The 24342-nt window shown below is 38.2% G+C and overlaps 2 protein-coding genes across 6 annotated transcripts in view; one reads left to right on the forward strand and one right to left on the reverse strand.

Moving 5' to 3' along the window:
• Window positions 1-24342, reverse strand: part of MAPK8 (mitogen-activated protein kinase 8) — a 46452-nt gene that overhangs the window by 20526 nt on the left and 1584 nt on the right. For all 5 annotated transcript variants that reach the window (XM_064144780.1, XM_064144779.1, XM_064144781.1 and 2 more), the window contains exon 2: window positions 1783-1949. In XM_064144780.1, the coding sequence (XP_064000850.1) occupies window positions 1783-1904 (122 nt within the window). In that variant the 5' untranslated portion in view covers window positions 1905-1949. The remainder of the gene's footprint in view (window positions 1-1782; window positions 1950-24342) is intronic.
• FRMPD2 (FERM and PDZ domain containing 2) overlaps window positions 23632-24342 on the forward strand; it is a 64390-nt gene continuing 63679 nt past the window's right edge. The window contains 1 exon segment of the mRNA XM_064145559.1: window positions 23632-23649. Coding sequence (XP_064001629.1) covers window positions 23632-23649 — 18 coding nt within the window.

The following is a 24342-nucleotide window of genomic DNA, read 5'->3' on the forward strand; positions in this document are numbered from 1 at the left end:
TACCATGTCTACAAATAACCCAAATTTCCAGTATTAATCAATGTTTTAGGGAGCAAAGGGCACTTGTATGATGGATGACTCAAAATATAGAAATGGATGCCAATTTCATAGCATGAATACATAACAATCTCCACAGCATAATACACGATCTCTGCTTTCTAAAATATCTTGCTAAAGATATTGAGTTCTTGACACTCAACATCAGGGCACTTAAGAGATCCAAAACACTTCAAACAAGAAGGACATCAATTGTATGTAAAGACTTCACACTGAAAGGTATGGAGAAGAAAGGAAAAGTAGGTTATACACAGGCCCCATGCTTTCACTTAAGAAGTTGCTTAATATTCTCATAAGAATGAGAGCATCTACATAAAGATGAAACACTAATATCTTGATGTCACTGGTTTTAACCTGTTAGAAAGAATAACATTTTGTTTGCAGACTAATGCCAAGACTGTCATATGATTCAGTGATGCAGGCTGCTTAACTAATGAAGACTGCCATCAGGGACAACTCCCATAAAGATGACGTTTTCACGGCAGGAAGGCAGGGATTTTGTTTCCTTTACAAGGTAACACAACAGCTGGCTACCACACAGACTCAGGAAATACTTACTAGTTTACTTTAAAAAGCTTCAATGGGGAAAATACTCTTTTCTTGTTGAGTGGTACTCAAACCCAATAAAGAACATCTGCCAGTAAACAGTTAAATCTACTAAATCCAACTAGCTATTTTGCAAAGTGTGCTGTCAATATAGTATGTCAGCTTGAATGTTTTTTGTTAAACATCATCAAAACCTTTAGTAACTATGGAAGAAAGTAAAAATTGGAACAATGTACACCAGTAACTTTTTTCTTTTCTTCACATTTTCTGCTACCTGCTCCTGTACCAGTATTCAAACTTCTGCATCCCCCAAACACAATGGTAGCCTTAGTCTGTTTCAGTATTAGATAGGGCATTTAGGTTGTCTCCTTAATATTCCTCCAAATAAAATTGGATGTGTTTTTTAAGGAAACACAACAACAAAAACAGCAACCCAGATCACAAGAATGATACCCTACCAGCTGCTAACATGGGCAAGCTTTAATTGCATCAGTACTCCTGTTTTTCTCAAGGGTAATCAGAGCATCCTTCTGTAGAACATTTTAAAAATGCAGATGAAGCTTCACCAACATTTATCTTTGAGGCAGTATCATGACACAAGAAACAGTGCCTACAAGCAAGTAGATGTGAACAATCTTAAATAATTGGATGCTTCAGTCCACAGAGCAGAGCTCCCACTCAAAAAAATTGTCAAGTAATATTTCACTAAATTGCATCAGGTATTTACACATTACAAAGAGTTCAGCATCGCAAGCACTCATTAATAGGTATCAGGGACTAATGAGATTATAGGAGCGACTACAACAACCCCTCAAACCATCTCAAGAAGTGAAAGCATTTTACAGATAGCAAACACTATATAGAATATTTGTCTTTTGTTTCACTATAAACAGTGTGTTTTGGAAATAGAATTAAGTTTCTATATCCAGGTCTTTCCTCCCCCCATTAATTTATGAGACAGCACAGGTGGCTGAATTTGCACAGCCAGGCATTAGTTTGATCAGGAGGGACACAGGTAAAAACAGCCTCTGCAAAGGGAAATGGTCAACCATTACTATTGCAACGTGAATGTAAAAGGTATCTCTCCACGCTTCTACTCGGTATCATGCAACAGTTAAAGGACTCATAAAATTCTATTAAAAGAATCTAAAATTACATTTAAATCTTAAAGAAACTTACCATACAATCCCTTGTGCTCCTGATCCTATTGGTTTTAAGTTTTGATATCGTTTCAACACAGTGAAAGTAGAGTCTCCAATTTCAACGCTGTAGAAATTGTTGTCCCGCTTGCTTCTGCTCATGACGGCAACTTAGTTAAATTGCTTCATCCAAAATTTGCTTCTGATCTATAAAGAAATAAAATTTGAAAAACTAAGATTTTACAACCATATATAAGAAGACAAAATGCAAAATTATTTATAATACATAGAAGACGTTTCCCCCCAAGTCCCAAATGCAAATGTATGTTGTTTTAAGGTCTACAGCAATGAGATGGCATGCCTCTGAAATGTTTTATTTTTAGCAATATTCTCCTAAAGTAGGATTTCAGAAGGGCAGAAGTAAGAAAGAAAAAAATCAAAAGTGAATGGATGGTACCAAAAATCTAAGACTACAATGGTAGATCAAAAGGTAGGAAGATACCTATCATCCAGAGTTTCAAGAGTAATACCATCCCTTCACACACAAACATATACACAGCAAGAAAACAGCGTTTGAACCAAACACTATTCAGAGGCCCCTTCCAACCTAAACTGCTCAATGACTCTGTAAATACAAGAGCCACAAAACAAACAAGTCTTCCAGACACTGCAATTATCAAAGCACTTTTGGTGACAATTGCAAGGACCACTTGCAGTTATCTACCACTTATGGGGGAACGTAAAGTCAAAAGCTAGGTCAGAAAAGGAAAACCGGGCTTGTCAGAGATTCCAGATACTAGTTTCTAAGAATGTCAAATTAATCACATGGGGAAAAAAAAAAGGTACTAAAAAGGGATGCATATTCCACCAAACCCTCTCACATTAAAAAACAAAAGAGAAAACAATTAAAAAGGCTTATACTGTGTCGTTTCCTGTGTTTTTACTTAATTGTGCACTTCTAATTTTCTTTTTACATAGGTTTTGGCTGTAGCTGAAACAGATGTCCAGTTGTGCAAATTCCTGTTTGAGTAGAAGAAGAAATACCTTCATTTCTTCAAGAGTAACTGCATGCTGTCTTCTATTCCTACTATCTTAAGGAACATTTTCCCATATTATTATTCAACAGTGCCAAAGGGATTCTTAGTATCCGTATATCATGGCACCATACATTTCCTGAATTTCAAAGAGAGATTTGAAAACACAGACAGTGCAAATGTGCCCCCCACAAGTAATCACAAATGTGGTACAAGGAAAATTCTTTTTTTTTTTTTTAATCCTGTAAAATTAGCAAATTCTACTTCCAACTAGCTATCCTGCACTCATTTCAGATACATCAGTGCAATAAAAAGCACCCTGAAGTTCTAAAAATGACACACCTTTAGCCATTTGGTATATCATAAATTAAAAATCCATTACCTTACTCTGCATATATATAAAAAAACAACACCTATTAAACAAGCTCCTTTTCCAAAATACTGTCAAGAAGAGTTTGTCACAAACATTGAGCTAAATGACAAAAAACCTTGTATCAGTCTATCAGCAAGATTGTTAAAGGCCAATAGAGAAAGTATAACTTGACAAGAACTGTTGCTCAGAAGGAAAAAAAAAACCACAAACAAACTCTATGTAAGCTGAGGATCTAGACTGTAAATGGTACCTCTGTGAAATGGTGGTAGGTCTACTGGATAGATTAAAAAATCCCAATTTGTTAGCAACACAAAACACCAACCCTAGCCCTTTCTTCCCCATCCACTACTTTCTGGACTATTTCTTAACACTTCCTTCACAGATGTGCTCACAAAGTTGTGGTATAAAGCTGCCCTACAAATACACAATGACCAAAACAACCCCTGAAACAGGCGAGAGAAAGTCTGTTGTGGAAGGTATGAAATCAGTCAAACAATTGGCAAAAGAATGAGAATTAAGACAATCTTACATCTGTTCATCAGCTGAGAATAAAACTCAAACTATTGACTTTATCCACTAAAACTGTAGTAAGACATAGTGATACTTAATGTAGGATTAGCTTGAATATCTCTTATACTAAAGAGCAGAGCTCTATCTCCAAAGCACCATGATAATGGAAGTTTCATACTTCACTTTGTATAATTCCTTGGAAACAAATGCAAGAATGATTACTCCATCCAAGGTTTTCAGATGAATGCTGACAACTTTCCATTTAAAGATCAATATTTTGACTACACAAAGTCAACTGCTCAATTGCATTTTCTTTCATTTCGGTAAACTTCATAGGTTCAAAAGGTGAAATAAAGCAACAAGATCTTCAGAGAAAGTATTGTCTTAAAAAGTAAAAATTTTACAGTAATACATTTTGCAAGAATATCATACATGGTATTACCAACTAATATTTATTGCCTGAAAGCTTTGTTACTTGCTGTATTATAAAATGTGTTTGAAAACTGATATGGGGAAATCTGTATTTAATAACCACTTCTAAATTCACAGTATCACAGTATCACCAAGGTTGGAAGAGACCTCATAGATCATCAAGTCCAACCCTTTACCACAATTCTCAAGGCTAGACCATGGCACCAAGTGCCACGTCCAATCTTGCCTTGAACAGCTCCAGGGACGGCGACTCCACCACCTCCCCGGGCAGCCCATTCCAGTGTCCAATGACTCTCTCAGTGAAGAACTTTCTCCTCACCTCCAGCCTAAATTTCCCCTGGTACAGCCTGAGGCTGTGTCCTCTCATTCTGGTGCTGGCCACCTGAGAGAAGAGAGCAACCTCCCCCTGGCCACAACCACCCCTCAGGTAGTTGCAGACAGCAATAAGGTCACCCCTGAGCCTCCTCTTCTCCAGGCTAAACAATCCCAGCTCCCTCAGCCTCTCCTCGTAGGGCTTGTGCTGGAGGTCTCTCCCCAGCCTCGTCGCCCTTCTCTGGACACGCTCAAGCATCTCAAAGTCCCTCCTAAACTGGGGAGCCCAGAACTGAACACAGTACTCAAGGTGTGGTCTAACCAGTGCAGAGTACAGGGGCAGAATGACCTCCCTGCTCCTGCTGAACACACCATTCCTGATGCAGGCCAGGATGCCACTGGCTCTCTTGGCCACCTGGGCACACTGCTGGCTCCTGTTCAGGCGGGTATCAATCAGCACCCCCAGATCTCTCTCTGTTTGGCTGCTCTCCAGCCACTCCAACCCCAGCCTGTATCTCTGCATGGGGTTGTTGTGGCCAAAGTGCAGCACCCTGCACTTGGAGCTATTGAACGCCATCCCCTTGGACTCTGCCCATCCGTCCAGGAGGTCAAGGTCCCGCTGCAGAGCCCTTCTGCCCTCCAACCCAGCCACATCTGCCCCCAGCTTAGAGTCATCTGCAAACTTGCTGATGACTGATTCCATGCCCTCATCCAGATCGTCTATGAAGATGTTAAAGAGGATGGGGCCCAGCACTGATCCCTGAGGGACACCGCTAGTGAATTCATAATAGTACTTTACAATATAAAATAAATCTTTGCTTATTCTTAGTAAGGTGTTATATATATACACACACATATGTATATACACACACACACATACAAACCACCTATTTCAACAAGTGAAAAATATTTATGTTGGATAAAGATATTTGATTTTTTTTTTTTAGTTATTCAAAAGATTTTAAAAGAGAACTTACTCTGATATAGATTCCTAAAGCAAAATATTGTGGATAAAATGCCCTGAACTGTGATACAGTGTAAGAGTTAAAGTTTGAAGTTCTAGTCCAAAGAATTATTACATTCCTATCAATTCCACAGAAATTAGAAACTCCTGCTGTCAATGGCTTAATTACAATAATTATCTAAAAAAAGATGAGTTAAGGGACATGATTTGGTGACAATCAGACATAATTAAATGTGCCTCAACTCTCTTGAAAAAAATCCACCAACTGATCTCAATCGCAACACTCAAAAATAGAAAGAAAAAAAGTCAAAACTGGGCAAAACTCCCACAAAGTAAAGAATAATGAAATAAAATGGAAGAAAAATACCACTATTTTAGAAAAGCACTATGAGATTACGGTTTGAAAGGTTTTCTCTGCTACTGGACTCTTCAAAATGTTACGAAACACCCTACTTTGTAACTGAATAATACTGAACAATCTACACTGCATTGTATCTGAAGCTGAAAAAACTTCCTAGAATCATAGAACCAACGAAGTTGGAAGAGACCTCCAAGATCATCCAGTCCAACCCATCACCCAGCCCTAATTTAACTATTAACAAAATAAAGTACAATTTCAGTGAATGCTTCCCCCTTAGTCATAAAACTTGTTAATTGACTCTTTCTTAAAACAAATGTTCTTACCTTACCCCATACATCACTAGCCTTGACAGACTGACAACTGAGAGCTTCTCAGACTACTATTTGGCAATACTTCCAAGTCCTAGGAAACGAGTAAAAAGCAAGACTGGGGAGAAGGACTTTGCAGTGCAGAGATTGCTTTTGCAGAAGCTATTTACAGGAAGAAGCAAATAAAAGCAAACAGCCCTGCGCTCTCACATACAGCAAAACCACACTTCTGTACTTGCACTATTTAAAGGAAGCCACTGCTTTCTGAGAAAGAAAAGTAGGAATTTTTTTTAACTTCTGGGGAACTTCAAGTCAGAATGTATTGCAAAAGTAAAAAGTAGTCAAAACAGCATAAAAACAAATACTTAGATACAGCTGGGAAGCACTTTTATACACATTTGCTGATGGCAGCTCTAAAGTACCACTCCGAATTTAATGTTTTATCTTTTAAAGATATATGTAGTGTTGTGTCTTGTATCTCAATGTGCACAAAAACCCCCAAGAGTCTACGTTGGATTTTCTTGTTTACCATTACTCAAAGTCCTGACTGTCAGCACAGTTCAAAACATGAGAAGGATGATACCAAACAGGTTAGCTGAACACATATATCAGACTGTTGCACAACTTAGAAACAAGCCTGAAAAATCTTCATCTAGCTAAACATATGCTCAAGCGAACACAACCAGAACCACAATTAGTTCTTTTCCCATTATCCTTGAGGTTTGTTCCCATAAGCTTCACAGAAGATTAAGTGTAGGCTTATAACAACAGCTGAAGCAGAGAAAAAAAATGAAGCACCCCTGACCACAGATAGGAGAGATTACATAAATTAAACAGTGATAGCAAGAGAGAACAACTAAATGAGGAAGGAGGGAGAAGTATTCTAGAGTGAGGAAGGAGTATCTCTCCACTTGCACCTGAATTATCATTCCTTTTTCTCCAGCCCCATCAAAAACTATCAGCCTCCACTGTGTTATCAAGTGGTATCATCTACCTCTTCATTATGAATGCATGCTCCTGTAGCACAGAACTGACTTAATGAGCTTGAGAACAATCGGAGTCAGTTCTCAGAAACGCCACTTCTTGTATGTTTCGTATGGTGAGTTATTATGGGGAGTAAATAAGCCACTCTGACAAAAGGCACTCAGATCAGGAGAAACAGCAGACCACATAGGTCTCAAAACACACATATGCTTTCCCCTCACCTCCAACCCTGGAGCATTTCATCTGGCCAACACAGCTTCCTCAGCATGAATCTGCCTTGATGTCCATCTCCTCTGCACCTCATATCTCAAAGTCTCTTACAACTTCTCCAGTTTTGCCCATTATTCATGGAAAGTGTAAGCCTCTCATTTTATAAGCAAGCTTACTTCCACTCAGTGCTTTCTTCCCACTCAGCTCTGAACCCATTGTGGTTCCTGTCTCTTCATCTCTCATGAAAGAATCCTCAGAAGTGCCTGGTATTGTCCAGCTCTCTAAACACAGCTCCCAGAAGAAAGCCAAAGACTTCATTTCATCTTATCTGCTAATTTACTGGTGATGATTCTTATGAAGTCTATCTTCAAAGATCCACAACACCAAAAGTCTTAGTCTTTAAATATTAAACTAAGTCTAAATACAGCAACTGTCAGACTTTCAAGATTCTGACACAATGTATGCCTGCAATGTTTTTCATCAAAACATGATTAAGCTCTATCAGATAAACTCGCCTGCCTGAAAAGTGACATTTTGTTCCATTTTCTAGCGATTCTGCCGAAGCACATATGGAAAAAAAGGCAGGATAAAGGGTCCAGATTTCTATTCATAATGAAGAAACTAATAATACATTTGTCCCATTAACTGTCACCTTGCCAGAATGCTGTCAACTGTTAGCAGGGGAAGAATCCCATAGCACTTCCATTTCCTCTCACACATTAACTATTCTGCTTTTCCTTGAAAATACCTCACCTAAGCAAATTTCAATCTATGGCAATCTTTTAGTGGCAGCCTGCAATTAACTCCAAAACCAAACCCCAAAATAGTATGGTGTGGTTTGGTGTATTAGCTTACCAATTCTGAAGAGTACCATTAGTATTTACCCAAAGAAGCACAACAAAAATGTTGGAAATAACATTGTATCCACAGAGGAAGTCCCCAAGAGTACCCACATGGATGTGCATAGGTCTTAGTCTGTTTCCACAAAGAACAGCTAGAAGTTAATAGTCCTGCAGAGACATAACATGGTCAACAACTTTCACACATTACTTCTGATAAACTTATAAAGGCATGAACATGGATGCAGCAAACTTGTAGCTCCTTAAAAAGACAAGAAGCACATACCTATGAAAGTAAGTATTATAAAACTGTGGACATCTAAAAAAATGTTTCATTGATGCCCCATTTTCCTCCTTCTCCTCAAGTGCGGACAATGAAGATTGATCAAATTTCTCCACTCAGCTTTAAAAATAAGCATATTTAAAACAAGAGAGTTTTTAGAATAAAAGAAATTGCATGCATCAATGATTATAAACAAATATGTAAACATCAGCTGTCTGTTCAAAGGCAGACAGGTATCTTAGCATTTCTTAGCAAGACCATTTTATATAAACTTGTTAACTATGGAATGTAACCATGATGTAAGGTAATATTAATATGAAAATTTGTCTCTAATGTAAAAAGCACACAATTAATCAAGATAAAAGATAATGTTTGAACAGTATACACTAAAATATTTTTCCTGTACAGTCTAACTACATCAGAGAAACAGATGTTTTGGGGACAGAAAGGTGGAGTGGGAAAGAGAGGAGCTAACCTTTTGCTTACATGGCTTCCACTTTAAAAAGTCCTATTGCAGATGCATTAAACACTCAAAATGCTAAATTCTATACACAATATAAATATATTTAGTAAACTTGTCTTTACTGAGTGTGTAAAGTGACTTCTTTAGAAGGCATCACTTGATGCCCATTCTCAACTCCTTTTTATTTAATGGTTTTTATGCCTATGATCTATACCACTGGATGATGCTATAAAGGGGCCTCCAAAGTAACAGCACATTCCCAAATCATAAATGAACTTAACATGTTCCAACTAGAGCTGACACCAGTGCAGCTCAGTTGAGGTTTATGGCTATGTGCAGCTTATAGTAGAGAGCCCTGTACCCACTAGGTCATTATGACTGGATTTCAGCAATCTCATATTTTGCCTTTAAACTCAATACAGATTGATCCACATCAGGACTCCAACAAGTTCAGCTAAACTATCAGGCAATTGTAAGAATCTGCTCAGTTCACACGGCCTATAGGGGTTTCACATTGGAAACAAAGTTTATGTATCCATAATTAGAACTTAAATGGAAAGCAAGTGCTTTCAACTAGGTGACTGAGTATTTACCTTCAGTGCACCACTACCATTAAATAATGTTTCATTGGTGATCACATCTGCTACACTTTGCGTCAACTAGGTACCAAGTATGTGCTTTTAAAATCGGAGATCATATTAAAAGCAACACATAATTATGCATAACATTACTTTCCTCATGCAGTGACTTGAATGCATGCATTCCAGGCATATAGGGAGACAGAAATGGAACAGGTTTTGTGGAAGAAAGAAGCTCTCTGTTTACATAAGAGCACAAAATATTTTACAACCTCTTCTGCACTTTTCCCTCACTACAGATAGCGATAACTAACAGGAAAGTTTCAAAGGCTGCATTGCAAACTGATTAAAAAAAAACCCATACATTTGAGAGATGTCTCTTCTTTTCAAGAAATGGAACTGGAAAGATAATTTTCCCACTAGGGAGACAGAACAGAATTGGCTAGAACACTGCCAGCTTAAAGGGTGGAGAAACATATGCTCTGTACAGCTAAGTCTCCAAGACTGCTCGTTAATTGCTGTTTCATACATCTAATAGACAACATAAAATGAAAATACAAGATTCATTCCACACTAACACACAACACCTTTGCCTAAGTATCCTTTTATGTAAGAAATAATACGTATTCTGTTTGTTCCTAGTGCAGTGAAGAAGCGCAGCTGAGAAGGTATTAACATACCCTAATACATTAAAATTTAATCATATGTAAGAAATGAGAAAAAAACATAAGAAGAAACCAACCATCATTAGTTACAAGTTTTGCATGGTATTGGACTTGTTCTCAATGTTCACAGTTTCTAAAGCAATCCTTTCCTGAACACAGGCGTAAGTAGGCTTAGTCATAGAAGAAAATTTAAGATGCTAAACCAGCCAATAATCTTTAGAACAAGAAGCATCTTAGGTACAACACAAATACTAAGACAGACGTCTGCCTACAAGTGCTGAAAACTTAGGGGCTCTGGGCAAAACTGTTACAATTAAGGAAGATTGCTACAGCAGCTGCTAAGAAGCAGGGTGATGAAGGATGAGGATCAGGACAGTTAAAGAGATACAGAAATGGAAAAGGCAGGTTTAAAATCAAGCAGTTGCACACAGGAGCACATTAACTGGTAATACAATTAACATTTTAAAGACATAAGCTGTATGTCAATGATGATTCAATAACTTGTTTTAGAAGGGAATCTAACAGTACTGAAATGAATATTCTAGGAATCTGTGGCTGACCTAGAAAAAGTGTTGAAAGTATAGGCCAGATTGCTACTGAAACCAAAACAAAAGCATGCTGTACATAAAGCTCTTGCATTAATGTCTTTGTGAAACTACAACTCACATGTAGCTACTCTGCATGCATCCTGTTTGAGAACGCTTGTCTGATCTTCAGCTGTCACATTTTAAAGGTTCTGGATATCCACTAAATGGGTATTGCAAATAAAGACTACTTCCGAGACTTTCAAATATACTTCAGAGTCTCAAATTTAGGCAACAAAAGAACAAAATCATCTGTTCCTCAAAGGTAACTTTATAACTTGTTCAGTTAGTCACAGAAATAATCACGTCTTTAAAAAAGTTTTTTTTTTTAATGTTACAAAAAGGGTACACTTAGATTTCTGTCATGACTTGCCTACTGCTTTCAAGTTCAAAGGGAGAGGGGTAAGTCACTTCAGTTGCCTCAAGACTACAGATTTAAGAGGCTGTTGTTATTTCTAAACTTTAGGACTGTTACAGGAGTCCTGAATACTTTCTAATAGTTTAAAACAGAAAATTCAAAAACAATTTCTCGATTTCCAAAAGCCTGTTGAATATTCTACAATAAGATCATTATTTCAGAAAAGATTACAGGTTTTGTTTAGAAAAATAAATATGTCTTTAAAGCAAAATGACATCTGAGTACACAACAGGAAAATGAAACTTAAGAGAATATAATAATGGCTATTTATATCCACAAATCACATCAGTGGTTCAGAAAACATTGCTCCCAGACTGCTAAAATTTCTTAGGAAGACTTAAGAGCCCTCTCTGTCAAAGCAACCCTGTTCCGTCTACATTTTATGGGAAACAACTATGCAGAGTGCTAAATTAAACTATGAAATCCATTAATATTAATGGAATCTTTCCCATGATTTAATGTTGCAGTTTACAGGCTCTAACCTCACACTCCAGAAGGAACAAGTGTTGACTTTTTTCTAGTAATGCAGGCAATCAGATACAGTTTTCTTTATCATATTCAGATGTCATGACAGAAATAAAAGAGACAGTAGGTGCAATCTGAGGAATCTACTAAGGAGGAGAGGACAAGTGGGGGGGGGGGGGGGGGGGGGGGGGGGGAAATACACCCCTTTCTCCACTCCAGTTGCTTTTTCATGGCAAATATTCACATCACTATAGTTTCCATAAAAGACCACCTCATTTAATATCATTGCTATGAATTAAACATAATTCTGCATTCCAAAAATCACACATCTGTCCCAATCTTTGGTTTGCTTCCAGCTCTCTGGTCCCACACTTCTCTAGACAGACCTAACAGCTATCCACTCCTCATTTCCTGTTCGTCCTCAAAAATAGTTGCATCCTACACTCTAGAAAGTCCGGCTTTGGAGCCAACCTCCCCTGTTTTCAGCTTCCAGCAGCAGCTTTTCTGTGCTTCCTCACAGCACAGGTAATTTCTTGAATACATGCAAATTGCAAACCTTGCACTCTACGCTTAGGCAAGAAACTATCTCTCCTCTGTAGCCCTTTAAAAATGTCGAGGCATCCTCTATTACCCTGCAAAAGGGAATCTTTTTAACTGCCATCTACAAGTTTGAATAAGAAAACTGCAGTTCTAAACTCCAGAAACAAAGCAAGAGGTTTTTTTCCAGTTTGTGGATCAAAGCAGGAATAAATATTTTAAATTTACTAAGGATAATATGGAGACAAAAAGCATAACAAAGAATTAGTAGAGGAAGATTTGTCTGTCCCAATCTGTACACTGAGGAAGAGGCAAAAAAACAGAATCCCAAGCCTATCAAGGATGAACTAATCTTCTAGGGCTTATCTTAAGAGCTGCTGAAAATGCTAGTGAGCTTCTCAATAACTCAGAGAATTTCTTCAGCAGACATACAGGCACAACCCTCTGTTCTTCCCTCCTGAAAAAAGCAGGTGCACTTTCATGCTATTGCAGCAGAATTTTGAAGGCCAGGAAGTGAGAAAACTTCAAAGAAAATACAACCAGCAACTTGAATTATTTTTGAATTTTCTAATTACTTTTAGTGAGCTTCCTGCAATTTATGTCTTTCCCAGCCTAATATTTGCACATTTTATGAACTATAATGCTCAAGCCAGACACTGTGTTATCTACTGAATAAAAATAACTCATGTCTTATGGAAGAAGTCAGAATGCTTCCATAAAATTTCATACCCACTGAAAGTCAGCTTTCAGCTTAGGGACAGACTAAAAGTTATTAAATAATTTTTAAAAAATCTATATATATATAAGATACCAAATGCAGACCCTTGAGCTTTCCAGTTTTGTGCTGTTCCATGTCCTCTCTTGAACAAGGAGATTTCACAGAAGTGAAGGACACGTTTTGCCACTGAAGCTAGGATCTACTAGGGATTATACCTGCAGGGCTAGTCACACGGGCCAGAACTTGACGCTGGCATATTCTCTAGCACTGCTCCTGTCAGATTTATCTGATCAATAGCATAGCATCTCAGTCAAAACCAGATGTTTCCACAAAGCAGTGTGCTATTTTGAGAACCTCATGATAAAGGCTTCACAAGCTATGATAAAAGGTTAATAATAAAACCAGGAGTGACTCTGAATAGGTAATTTTGAACATTTATGCACCAGTACTTGAATTTCCAGCATCAAATTATGCTCAAATGCTAGGTAGCCAGAAATAGCAATCAGTCACAGGTTGCATGCAACAGTTTCAGAATGTTAAAAGCTAAAGATGAATCTGAAACTAGGGGAATCTCAAATTGGAGAAAGTGAGAAGACCTCAGTGATTTTTTTATTAGGCAACTGTAATTTAATGCTCTTCTCTTTCCATGTTTTCAAACGGTCTGATACAATGTCAGGGAAAAAAAAAAGAAAAAGAGAAGAATTCAGAAAGCATTTAACAGTAATAAAGGCCTATGACTGGCAGCAACAAAACAAAGATTGTAGCTAGAACAGTAGTTTGATACTGGCATTCGTCTAGAAATAGGTAGTGTGAGATCACATTCAAACATGCAGAATGGCATAAAACCAATTCCTGTTGTTAAAGACTGCTCCAGCTGAACCATTACCTAGCACTGTTCAGTTTCTCTCTGGCACAGACAGAACCACCAGCTCCAACAGCAACGTCTCCGTGGAGTACAGGCAAGGCAAACATGTCCACTTCATATCACATTTTCCTCAGAAGCACACAGCATGCATTCATGCAAGCCAAGTAGCAAAAACCATATTTTCTAAGGGGCTTTAGGAAAACAATGCTCCTGAACAGGGGTCAGCAACACCAACTTCAAATGCTGAGCCTGCATTCACATTCTTTAAGTATCCTTTATATAAAAATCAATATTAAACTGCTACATATATTTTTAAATAGAAGTCTCATATTGTGAAATAATTCTTACAAAGTGCCCAAAATAATACAATTAATGTATTTTCTGCTGCTTCCAAAACATTTGTTTTAATATTGAATCATGTTCAGCTGAGAACTCAACTCCTTACAGTCAGAAAAACACAGAACATACCTCAAGGAAGCAGGAAAATTAAGAACCAAGTAACAAATGCATGAACAGACTAAATTATTCATGAAATCATAGCATCATTTTGGTTGAAAAAGACCTGTAAGATCATCAAGCCCAACTATTAACCTAGCACTTTCAAGTCACCACTAAATCACACCCCTTGGCACTACATGTCCTTTCAATATCACTTCCCTGGGCAGTGCTTCACAACCCTTTCAGTGAAGCAGATTCACAGCTGACATAAGTTTTGCTGTGATTCGCTTTTCCAAACAGAAATTTTTCCATTTTCTATCAAAAAAGCTCTTATTTAGAGGATTTCACTTAATCTGCCTTCCTACTTCTGCACCTCAGCTTCTCCACATTAAAATACTGTCACATAATGCCAGACTATAAGCTACAGCACTTCCATCACAAAAAAAATAATACTAGCATGTAGTAGCTGTTTATGGAGAGTTAAGGTACTGTTTGTTAATGGCACAGAGATCACCAAAGAGGACACAGGAAAAAAGCTCATGGGACTGCACATTTCTATTAATTTTCTACACACTCATGAACACTCTGATAACTGACCTCACCTCCAGCACCTGCAGTGCTACTGAGTTTTATCTCCCATTTATGACAGTCACTAAAGCAGCTGGCCACAGAAGAAAAATACCCACAGACTGTTGGTTTAGGCCCTGTATAGCAATTAGGTAAAACACACGTTAGGAACAGCATCAACTCTAACTTTGCAACATGGGAAGTTGAAGCTAAACAAAATTAAGAATCAGTATACAGAAGAATTAGAAGTTAAAATATACAGCATGGTCTGAAAATCAGACTTCCAGTAGCTTGAAAGCAGGCAAAGAAGCAAGCATAGGTGAACACATACTATCAGCTACATAAAGAGATGCCAAAACTTACGGTTGCTTATTTACCATTACTTCAGCATCTCCCTCTTCTCCTGGGAAGCAGGGAAGCCTGCTGGTCTGTGGTAGGGGAAATGAAGCCGATACTTCATCATATATGAATACTGAACACTTGGTGCTACCCAGATTTCCTGGTTTCTGGAACACATTTTTTAAAAAGGAACATATTCTGAAGACAAAATAATCTCCATAAAGACATATCACCAGAAGTATTTGAACAGCATCCTGAAAGCTTTACTATGACTTGTGAAGTTTGAGATTTAGCCAGACTTCATATGAGGCTGATTTTGATGACAGTCAGTTCAACTCTGGTTATCAAAATCAGTAACAAATAAGACAACAGTTCATGCAACTTCCCAGCACTTCTCATCAAGTCAGTTCCTGTAACACGGCCAGTCAATACAGCTGCACTGGAGTACCACTGCACCCTGTCTTGAAAATCCTCCTCTGTGGCCAACAGCACTTACTAGCAAACAATACTGAGCAGCCTGTAAACTGGCATTTTTAATACTGAATATTCTCACCCTACCGTTCCTCTCATACTTTTTTTGTGGACTCCTGAACTGTCAATTTAATTAATCACTCAAAAAAACCCCAAACCCACCAAAACCAACCAACCAAATGAAAAAAAACAAAAAAAACCAACACCAAGGCAATCACAAAACAAAGCAGAAAACCCAAACAAACAAAGAATCCCCAGTATTTTTCCAGAACAAGCATTACTGGAATGAATAGTGCTACAGCTACCAAATAATGATCAGTCCACAAACGCTCCACTGTGCTACACCTCATAAGAGAGTACAGCTTCTTGAGTGTAATATCACATGAAGCTCCAGTACAGATGGTTCCATGATGAATCCTATTATCATAATATATGAAGTAACACTGTGCCAGCTGTCTCTTTTAGGTCAGTTTTGCCACAGGAATCACAAACCAGAACCATCTAGTTCCATCTAAAGTAAATTTGTGTAATTCTATAGTTTGGCAAAGAAGTTGTGAAGCAGATTAAATGACTATTCTTAGCAAAACTCTCCTTTTTTTCAGAAATAACAGGATTAAGGCAAGGATCTTCCAATTCCATAATCCTTTTTTCAAGTAAGATTATACAAAAAAGACAGTAGATGGAGAGAATAATCAAGGTAAACATTTTTTTAAAGGCTTAAAAATATTCAGGATTATTGTCACTCCAATTATTTTTTAAACAATTTTCTTAAAATCTGAAACCATTTAAAATTCAGTGATGCAAGACTTCATAAAGCTGTCCTATTTTAAGTACTCAATTTCATTGTGGCAAGAGCTCTACCTGAATGCATACTGCTGAACCCAGAAAACATGTTAAAAATCTCATTTAAACCATAATCCTGCTGAATGAGTGGAACACTGCATGGAAGGGAACACTATTCTATATTGTTTTACATACCTCCTTTTCATGCACAGTATGTCATAGCCCATTCAACTGATTCAGGTATTTGAAAGAACGTAACATAATTAATTTGAAATTATTGATCTTCACACTGCACTGTTTCAACTAGCTACCTAAGGAATTGTTAATACCACAAGCTTGCCAGCATATGCCAGTCTTCTGCCTATCCAACAACTGACAAAGTAGTAATACAGAATAAATGGCTAAGCCATCAGCAAAATAAAACAGTAAATATGGCTTAGGGGGCTTCACTGATATCTACACAAGGTTAGAACCACAGAATTGTCAAGGCTGGAAGAGACCTTTGAGGTTATCATGTCCAACAATGAAATCTCATCCCAGGATTAATCTGGGGTAGGAGAAAATGCTTGTTCTTTAACCTGTTATTGTATGGGAAGGTATTATATATGTAAATATGTATCAATATATGGAAAATAAATGTTTCAGCAGAAGAAACAGATCAAAATATTCTCCAAATGTTTTAAAGGACACAAGCAAACAAAAGACATCAAGTGACCTAAAATACTCATTAAACATCAGTAACGAAGAGGACAACTGCCACAGAACATTACAAAAATCCAGGAGTTGCATAACAGCTGGGAAGAAGTTTTCAGACTGTTTTGAAATTGCATTTAAGAATCACATTAGTAGTTCCACAAAAACAAATCTTAAAACATTTTAATTGTAAATCCCAGCTACATAAACTCAGAATCCAATTATAAGTGTGCCACTTTCATGAATTCATGCATTTATCTGTTAAGTAGAAAGAGATTAATGTGCCATGAAATCCTATCTAAAGTATTTGGCATAAAATACCCCAGCAGTAAGAGTTTTAAAAGGGGAAAAAAAATTCAAAAGATATTACAGCTTCAGCACTGACAGTTCCTTCACAGATATCTGCTGTAATGCAGTGTAGTACTTTGCACAGTAGTTTTCTGGGAGTGGGGTGGAAAGAAAATCAGGACATAGCAAAATAAAGTCTAGTAAGTAGTTTGTAAGAAATGACACTGATCTACAGGGTTCCTTACTAACAGCAATAGAGTCTGTTCTGTTCTCCCATTTCAGTAGTGACTGATGCTCTGTTCTGACAAAAAAAATTCCTAAGGCAGAAGTTCCCAAACTAGAAGGAGCTTGAGAATTTCTGTTCTTTAAACTTAAACAAAAAAACCTCTTCACAACTGCTGCACACCATACACTAGTGTTAGTGGCTATACACACAAAGAGGAAATTCAAATAAACGAAGAGGAGAATAATAAAGTAACTCAAGTCAAGTGAAGACTTTCTGATTTCCACACAATGCCATGCTAATGTTAATGGAACCCTTTTACATCCAGCTTAATCTTATTAGCAGTTGAACTGTCTTCCCCATATTGACATGTAAGTGGCCCAAGAATCTTGTAATGTTTCAATTTAATAAATAGCAACAGAACCCTCAGCCATTGTTCAACAAGGAGGAGTTTCACATTACAGCAAGAAAGCAAATGTTAAGTCATTTGTTGTTGGAGGGCTTCACAGCTCACTAAATGAACGACTGCCATACACAGGGACCTGCCTGATAAGTGTGTCTCTAGAGCACGCACTTTTGGCATCAAGGAAACAAACCAATCCAGCCCACACCCTTCTATGTTTGTACCTTTATACCCAAGATCATAAGCATCATAACTACTGTAAACCCTCCCCAACACAATCTTAGACATTAGAGCTATTAAAAATATCTATCTAGACCTTGCAAGAATATGCCATCCCCAACACCAGATTCCCCACACAACTCTTAAGAGTCACACATGAGCAGCTGCATTTACATACGTAAATCCTACAAGTTCAAGCCTCAGGACAGCTGCTTTGTTAAGATACGTTAAGATACTCAGAGCCATGCTGAGTCGTTAACTTCCTATTTTTCCCACCTTCCTTTCCTTAAGATTTCTGGTTAACTTCACTAAATGGACAAGTATATAAGAATTAACAGAAACAAAGGAGCTGCAGGATGCTATCTTCTCAAAGCAGCAGAAGCATTAAGGACAACAGCACATAAGGATTTATGGACTTGCCACTGCTCTTTTTCTTACTCTCAGTTGCTATTAGTCCTACCACCGCTCTGAAGTCATTAACTGCTATTGTGATCAACTGGAAATCAGAAATGTTTTGCTCCACAAAGCCACTTTCTGGAGTAACCATGCTCCAGCTTAGCATAAGGAACTGTCACTCACCCAGCAGAAGGCAAAAAGCCTTGTAGCAGCAGCCAACATATTGCTCAACTATAGAAAGTGAGACCTGGACAAACTTCAATCAGTACTAGGCTGCTTATTTCATGCTGCACCTTTGAAGATGAGATTTTCTATGTTCATCACAATGATCACGGGCATAACAGGTATCACAACCTTTTTGTTCTTTATACCAGCCTGTAAGTGCTTCTGACCTAGTCACCTGAAAAGTCCAATGCAGGGCAGAAAAATGTCAGTATTGCCACCAGCAGACTTGAATGAAAATGCTTATCACATCTCATTAGTTTTCCCTCCACAACTTCTAACACAGTTGAGTAGCCTTATTTATATCCACATCACCATGCCTTTGTTTTGATGACTTCCTCAAGCTGCTTCAAAGCTAAATTTTAGAAGTCTATAAAGAGTAGAATCAGAAGATTGTTTCAAAGCAACCTCTGGAGATCATCCACCTCCTCAAAACTAGTAGAGCTTCAAATCTGGACAAGGTCTAGAGCAGCCTGATATGAGCCAGCAGTGTGCCCAGGTGGCCAAGAGAGCCAGTGGCATCCTGGCCTGCATCAGGAGTGGTGTGGTCAGCAGGAGCAGGGAGGTCATTCTGCCCCTGTACTCTGCACTGGTCAGACCACACCTCGAGTACTGCGTTCAGTTCTGGGCCCCCCAGTTTAGGAAGGACACTGAGATGCTTGAGCATGTCCAGAGAAGGGCGACGAGGCTGGTGAGAGGCCTCGAGCACAAGCCCTACGAGGAGAGGCTTAGGGAGCTGGGGTTGTTTAGCCTGGAGAAGAGGAGGCTCAGGGGTGACCTTATTGCTGTCTACAACTACCTGAAGGGTGGTTGTGGCCAGGAGGAGGTTGCTCTCTTCTCTCAGGTGGCCAGCTCCAGAACAAGAGGACACAGCCTCAGACTGTGCCAGGGGAAATTTAGGCTGGAGGTGAGGAGAAAGTTCTTCACTGAGAGAGTCATTGGACACTGGAATGGGCTGCCCGGGGAGGTGGTGGAGTCGTCGTCCCTGGGGCAGTTCAAGGCAAGGTTGGATGTGGCACTTGGTGCCATGGTCTAGCCTTGGGCACTGTGGTAAGGGGTTGGACTTGATGATCTGTGAGGTCTCTTCCAACCTTGGTGATACTGTGATACTGTGATACTGTGAATACACTGGAAAGAGTCTCTACAGATTAAGATTCTTGGGCTCCTGGTGCAGTGCTTGCCCACTGTCATGTATTAAGGTAATTTCTTCATGTCTTTCTGATGTTTTCATTCTTATATCTGGTAACCACCAATATCTTTTCACTGTGTAATTCTGAGGAGGAAGTAGCTCCATCATCTCTATAATCCTTTGCATAAGGACGATTAAATATAATAATCACATTCTCCCTTAGGCTTCTCTTTCTCAGGTTGCAAGCCTTCCGTCCTCTGCCCTCAGGCTCAACCATCTGAGCAACTCAACACTGCACTTCATTCAGTTTGTCTCTCACACAGAACGTGTACCTATGCGATCTCCTGGGCAGCACTGCAGCTACAGCTTCACAGCTGTCCCACAGACAGGAAAACAGTTACTTCCCTACACCTGCTGGCCAGACTCTTAATGCAGACCTTCAAGCAACTACCCTTAAGGGCTACAGAAGCCCACGGCTCACTCCTGCTCAGCTTCTCATTCACCAGGAGGCCCAGATTTTCTTCCGCAAGAGTTGCTGTCTAGGCAGCAGCTCCTGGCAGTTAAAACCAGGAAAACCATTTTCATTTTATGCACCTACATGCATATAAACACACGCTTACAGAGCTAGGCATTTCCATGACTTTGAGAAATGTGATGCCTTATGTTCATTCTGCATATTTCACGATCAAAACACCAGACTGGAGTCATTTATTTTTTTTTCAGACTAAGATACAAGGTAAACATTGTAATGGACACAAACTACAACGACAGGAACACGCATATTATGCCAAGGATGTAGTTAGAAGAGGAAATACTCGGTTAAGATGTTTTGCCAGCATGCTTTTAATATCCATAATTAATATAAAAATAATACATACACATAAACATTATAGCAAGTCAAGTTATAGGTGACTGTCAGAGTAGGCCTTTAGCTGTTTGATTTTTGTTTGGTTTTCCTGTTTGATTTTGTTTGGGGTTGGTTGTGTTTGTTTGTTTGGGACTTTTCTTTTTAAAGAAAAAACACTCAAAATCAATAATTTCTAGAGTGCTACTAGAAAGCTGTAGTACTGTTTGCTCTTTTTAAGCGTACACACATATAAGCACATATACAATACTTTGTTTGCAACACAAACGACCATTGCAGTATATTTTCTGCCAGTCACCATTTTAGCATTAGTCTACAATACCCAACTGGGAATGATTAATAAGCATCCTGTCTGTTCACATATCAAGCAGCATTTATCTGACAATAAAACTGACAATATGAACAACTGTGAGGTTTATTTTAGTACGAAGCTTACAGGCAATTTGGACAGAAAAAGAAGACAAGATTAGTTCTTAGTGAGAAGAAAAATGCATCTAAAAGTTAAGAAATGTATTGCAATTAATTAAAAGTCTGGCACACAAAGGTCATTATCTCTTTACTCATAAATCAAAGAAAAATGCAAGCCTCAGAAAACCTTGCAAAAATATTCCATAAAATAACAGGTACTATATAAACAGCTGGTTGGGCAGTTCTCTATATTGATCTGATTCAGCATCAGTAATAGATCTCTTTCTTACAATCTGATGCAGTCATCTCCAGTCTCTTGGAGGAGTTCTTGCCTAACAGCTTTGCAGAAGCCAACTTCGATTCCCTATTGGCTGCATAAGATGGAGTGCACAGAACAGAAGTCTTCCAGCTCATAAAAGGAGGCTTGCTATCAAGTGCTTGATGTGAGCATTCATGAGCTCACACAAAGTTTACAACAAGGAAATCTTAAATTACATTTTATAACTACCAATCCTGATGTATTTTCATTTTGGTTTCTGTGATAATTCTTCCAATTCAAGTATTAATTCTCATTAAGTAAAGGTTATATCACTGATAGATAGCTACACTTACTTGTTCCAGGATCAATGGGACCTGTGGCACTTATTGTTACTTATTTCCCATAAATTTCAAGTCCACATACTGGTAATGTATTCCACCCATCACCAAGTCATCGTGAATTTATCAGCACCATCTTCAAATTTTCCTAAGCCAATGCATTGCTTAAAACCATTAAGAAGGCTACAGCTTCACCACAAGACAAATTTGTACAGATAAACAGTAATAAAATCCCAGTAAGTACTGAAGAAATACAGAACTTGGGAAACTACTCAGTGACCAAAATCTGCAGTCCCATATTTTGAACCAGACTTGGGACAGAAAGAGTGTAGGGCATTTCAACCTTATTTTCCCTGAAGACTTCACGTATTCTGAGGTCTAAGAAGTGCAGAAAAGTTATAGTAAGGGAAGTTTTTCACACTGAATTAAAAGCTGTCCCTACCATGCAAAGTAATACTTCTGAAGTGCTACAAAAGATAAACACACAGCAGTTACTAGTACTGCAAGGCTCACCACTCTGCCTCAGTCCAAAGAGTACCTGATTGTTTTAAGGGCCCCTATTGATACCACACATGCCTTGAAACAATTAATGTAGCTGGGCGTGGAAGAGGATGTCATTCCACACAAAGTTGCTGGCTCAAACTCATGACTAAACGGGTACTCATTCCCAATCCATTTGGGGCTCTACAGTGTGCACTGGAGAAATAAAAATAAACATGTTTTTCAGACAGCTTTTCAGGATCAGCAATAGACCGAGTCTGCAAAGAGATCTTTTTAACAAGCAGTTGCCAAAACAGAAGAGAATTGTCCACTTCAGCCACTTCAGTTTTCCAGCAATCACTGCTTGAAATGTGAATGACTGATGGCGATCCTCACCTAAGCAGCCTCCCCGTCTTCCAACTGTACATTAGCGTAGCTATTGAATATATGTATATATTAATAGTTTTTCCAAGCACAAAGGAGTTAGGCTGAAAAATAGTTCGAGAAGATTTTTTTCAGCAGGATCAGTTAGTTCCTTGGTCTGTTTTGCCACAGCAGCTGGCAAGAAGGAACAGCAGGTAAGAGAAACCGTTTAAGAAAGGTAGCCATTATGTATTAACTGTGGTGTGAAGTTATAGAAATAAACATTTATAATTTCTTTGAAAACTCAAGAGCTTTATCAGCCAAGTGTCTTCCATTGACACTACAGTCACTGCTAAAAACAATCTATGCAAATAAAAGTAGTACCTTCATACAAATATATTTTGCAATGACTGTCCCTTTAAGAACAGATCTCATTTCATGAGCATAACCAGAAAGGGCTTTTATCAAATTTAAAGGTGCACTTCCCTCTCCATTTAAACAAAGGGATTCCTGAGAGATTTGAGAAGTAGATGTTTAGATTCTTAAAGTAAAAATTGTTTTTTCACAATGGGCAAACTGGTGAATTTCACAGCAGGCGAACAGCTTAAGAAGTCTCAATTGCATTTTTAAAGAGCTTTCAAAAGTCAAGAGACTTTCCCATAACAGAAAGAGAAGCTTGTTTCTGGAGTTTTTGAATTCAGGAGTAAGAGTTTATTTAAAGGAAATATTTACAACAACAAAATGCGTTTAGCCTTCATTTAAAAAAAAAAAAAAAAACCAACAACAAACAACTAGGACCTTTCTAGCTCAGGCTAGCTTCCAAAGTGATACAGCAACGAGCATTATATATATAAAAACACAGCAAAACTATACACATACAAAGCATTTTTTTCCAAGAGGAGAGTGAAATTATGTTTAAGAAATAGCACACCATTCTTTTCAGCAGACTACCAAGAAGGGCACTTCTATCTGTTCAGAATCCCCGATCAATCCTCAGAAATGAGGAGCCGAGCAGGTACTTTTCCATACATCTTTAAACAATAACAATTCACAGAATTTAGGCAGTGGAGGAAGGATGAAAAAGAAGCACAATCAATGCACAATGAAAAATAATATCCAGGTAGGCACTATAAGCTCAAATACTATCTCACTTGCTCATGGTTTAAAAATAAGTAAACAAAATATGAAATAAACACGTCAATTCGTTTTGGGTAAGTAGCAGGCAAGAAATAAATCCTGCTGTTGAAAATCTCCAAATACTTGTTCACTCCCCAAAATATGCATAACGATTCATCAATATATCAAGTTTATCTAAAGTCTCTACAGATGGGGTTATATTGCAACCCATAAAACCAGAAAAGGCTTTAGTCCCTAAAGTGCGTGAATAGAAGTTAAAACATAAAAGGTAATTCTCAGGGGGCTGGACTAGATGACCTCTAGAGGTCCCTTCTGGCCCAGACCATTCTATGATTCGACAATTTCTGCCTAGAACAAGCAGTCTAAAACCTTAGGGCTCAGAACCACATTAGATCTATTTTTCTGACCTAGAAGTGTCCCTGAAATGTATGTTACCCCAAAAGCTTTATTTCAATGCTTATACAAGCCAATGGTTCATAAAACTTGGTAACTTCTGCACTGTTAGGCATGATTAAAATGCCGTTATCGAATGGTTTAGGTTGGAATGGACCTCAAAGATTATTCAGCTCCATCACAGCGATGACAAAAGAATTTCGTATGCCCTCCACAATTCTGGATTAGTCTCATTCAGCTCATGTTCCTCTTTCCTCTCCTATCATACCTTTACCCAACTGGC

The sequence above is a fragment of the Pogoniulus pusillus genome, chromosome 6, assembly GCF_015220805.1.
Source record: "Pogoniulus pusillus isolate bPogPus1 chromosome 6, bPogPus1.pri, whole genome shotgun sequence".
Classification (NCBI taxonomy): domain Eukaryota; kingdom Metazoa; phylum Chordata; class Aves; order Piciformes; family Lybiidae; genus Pogoniulus; species Pogoniulus pusillus.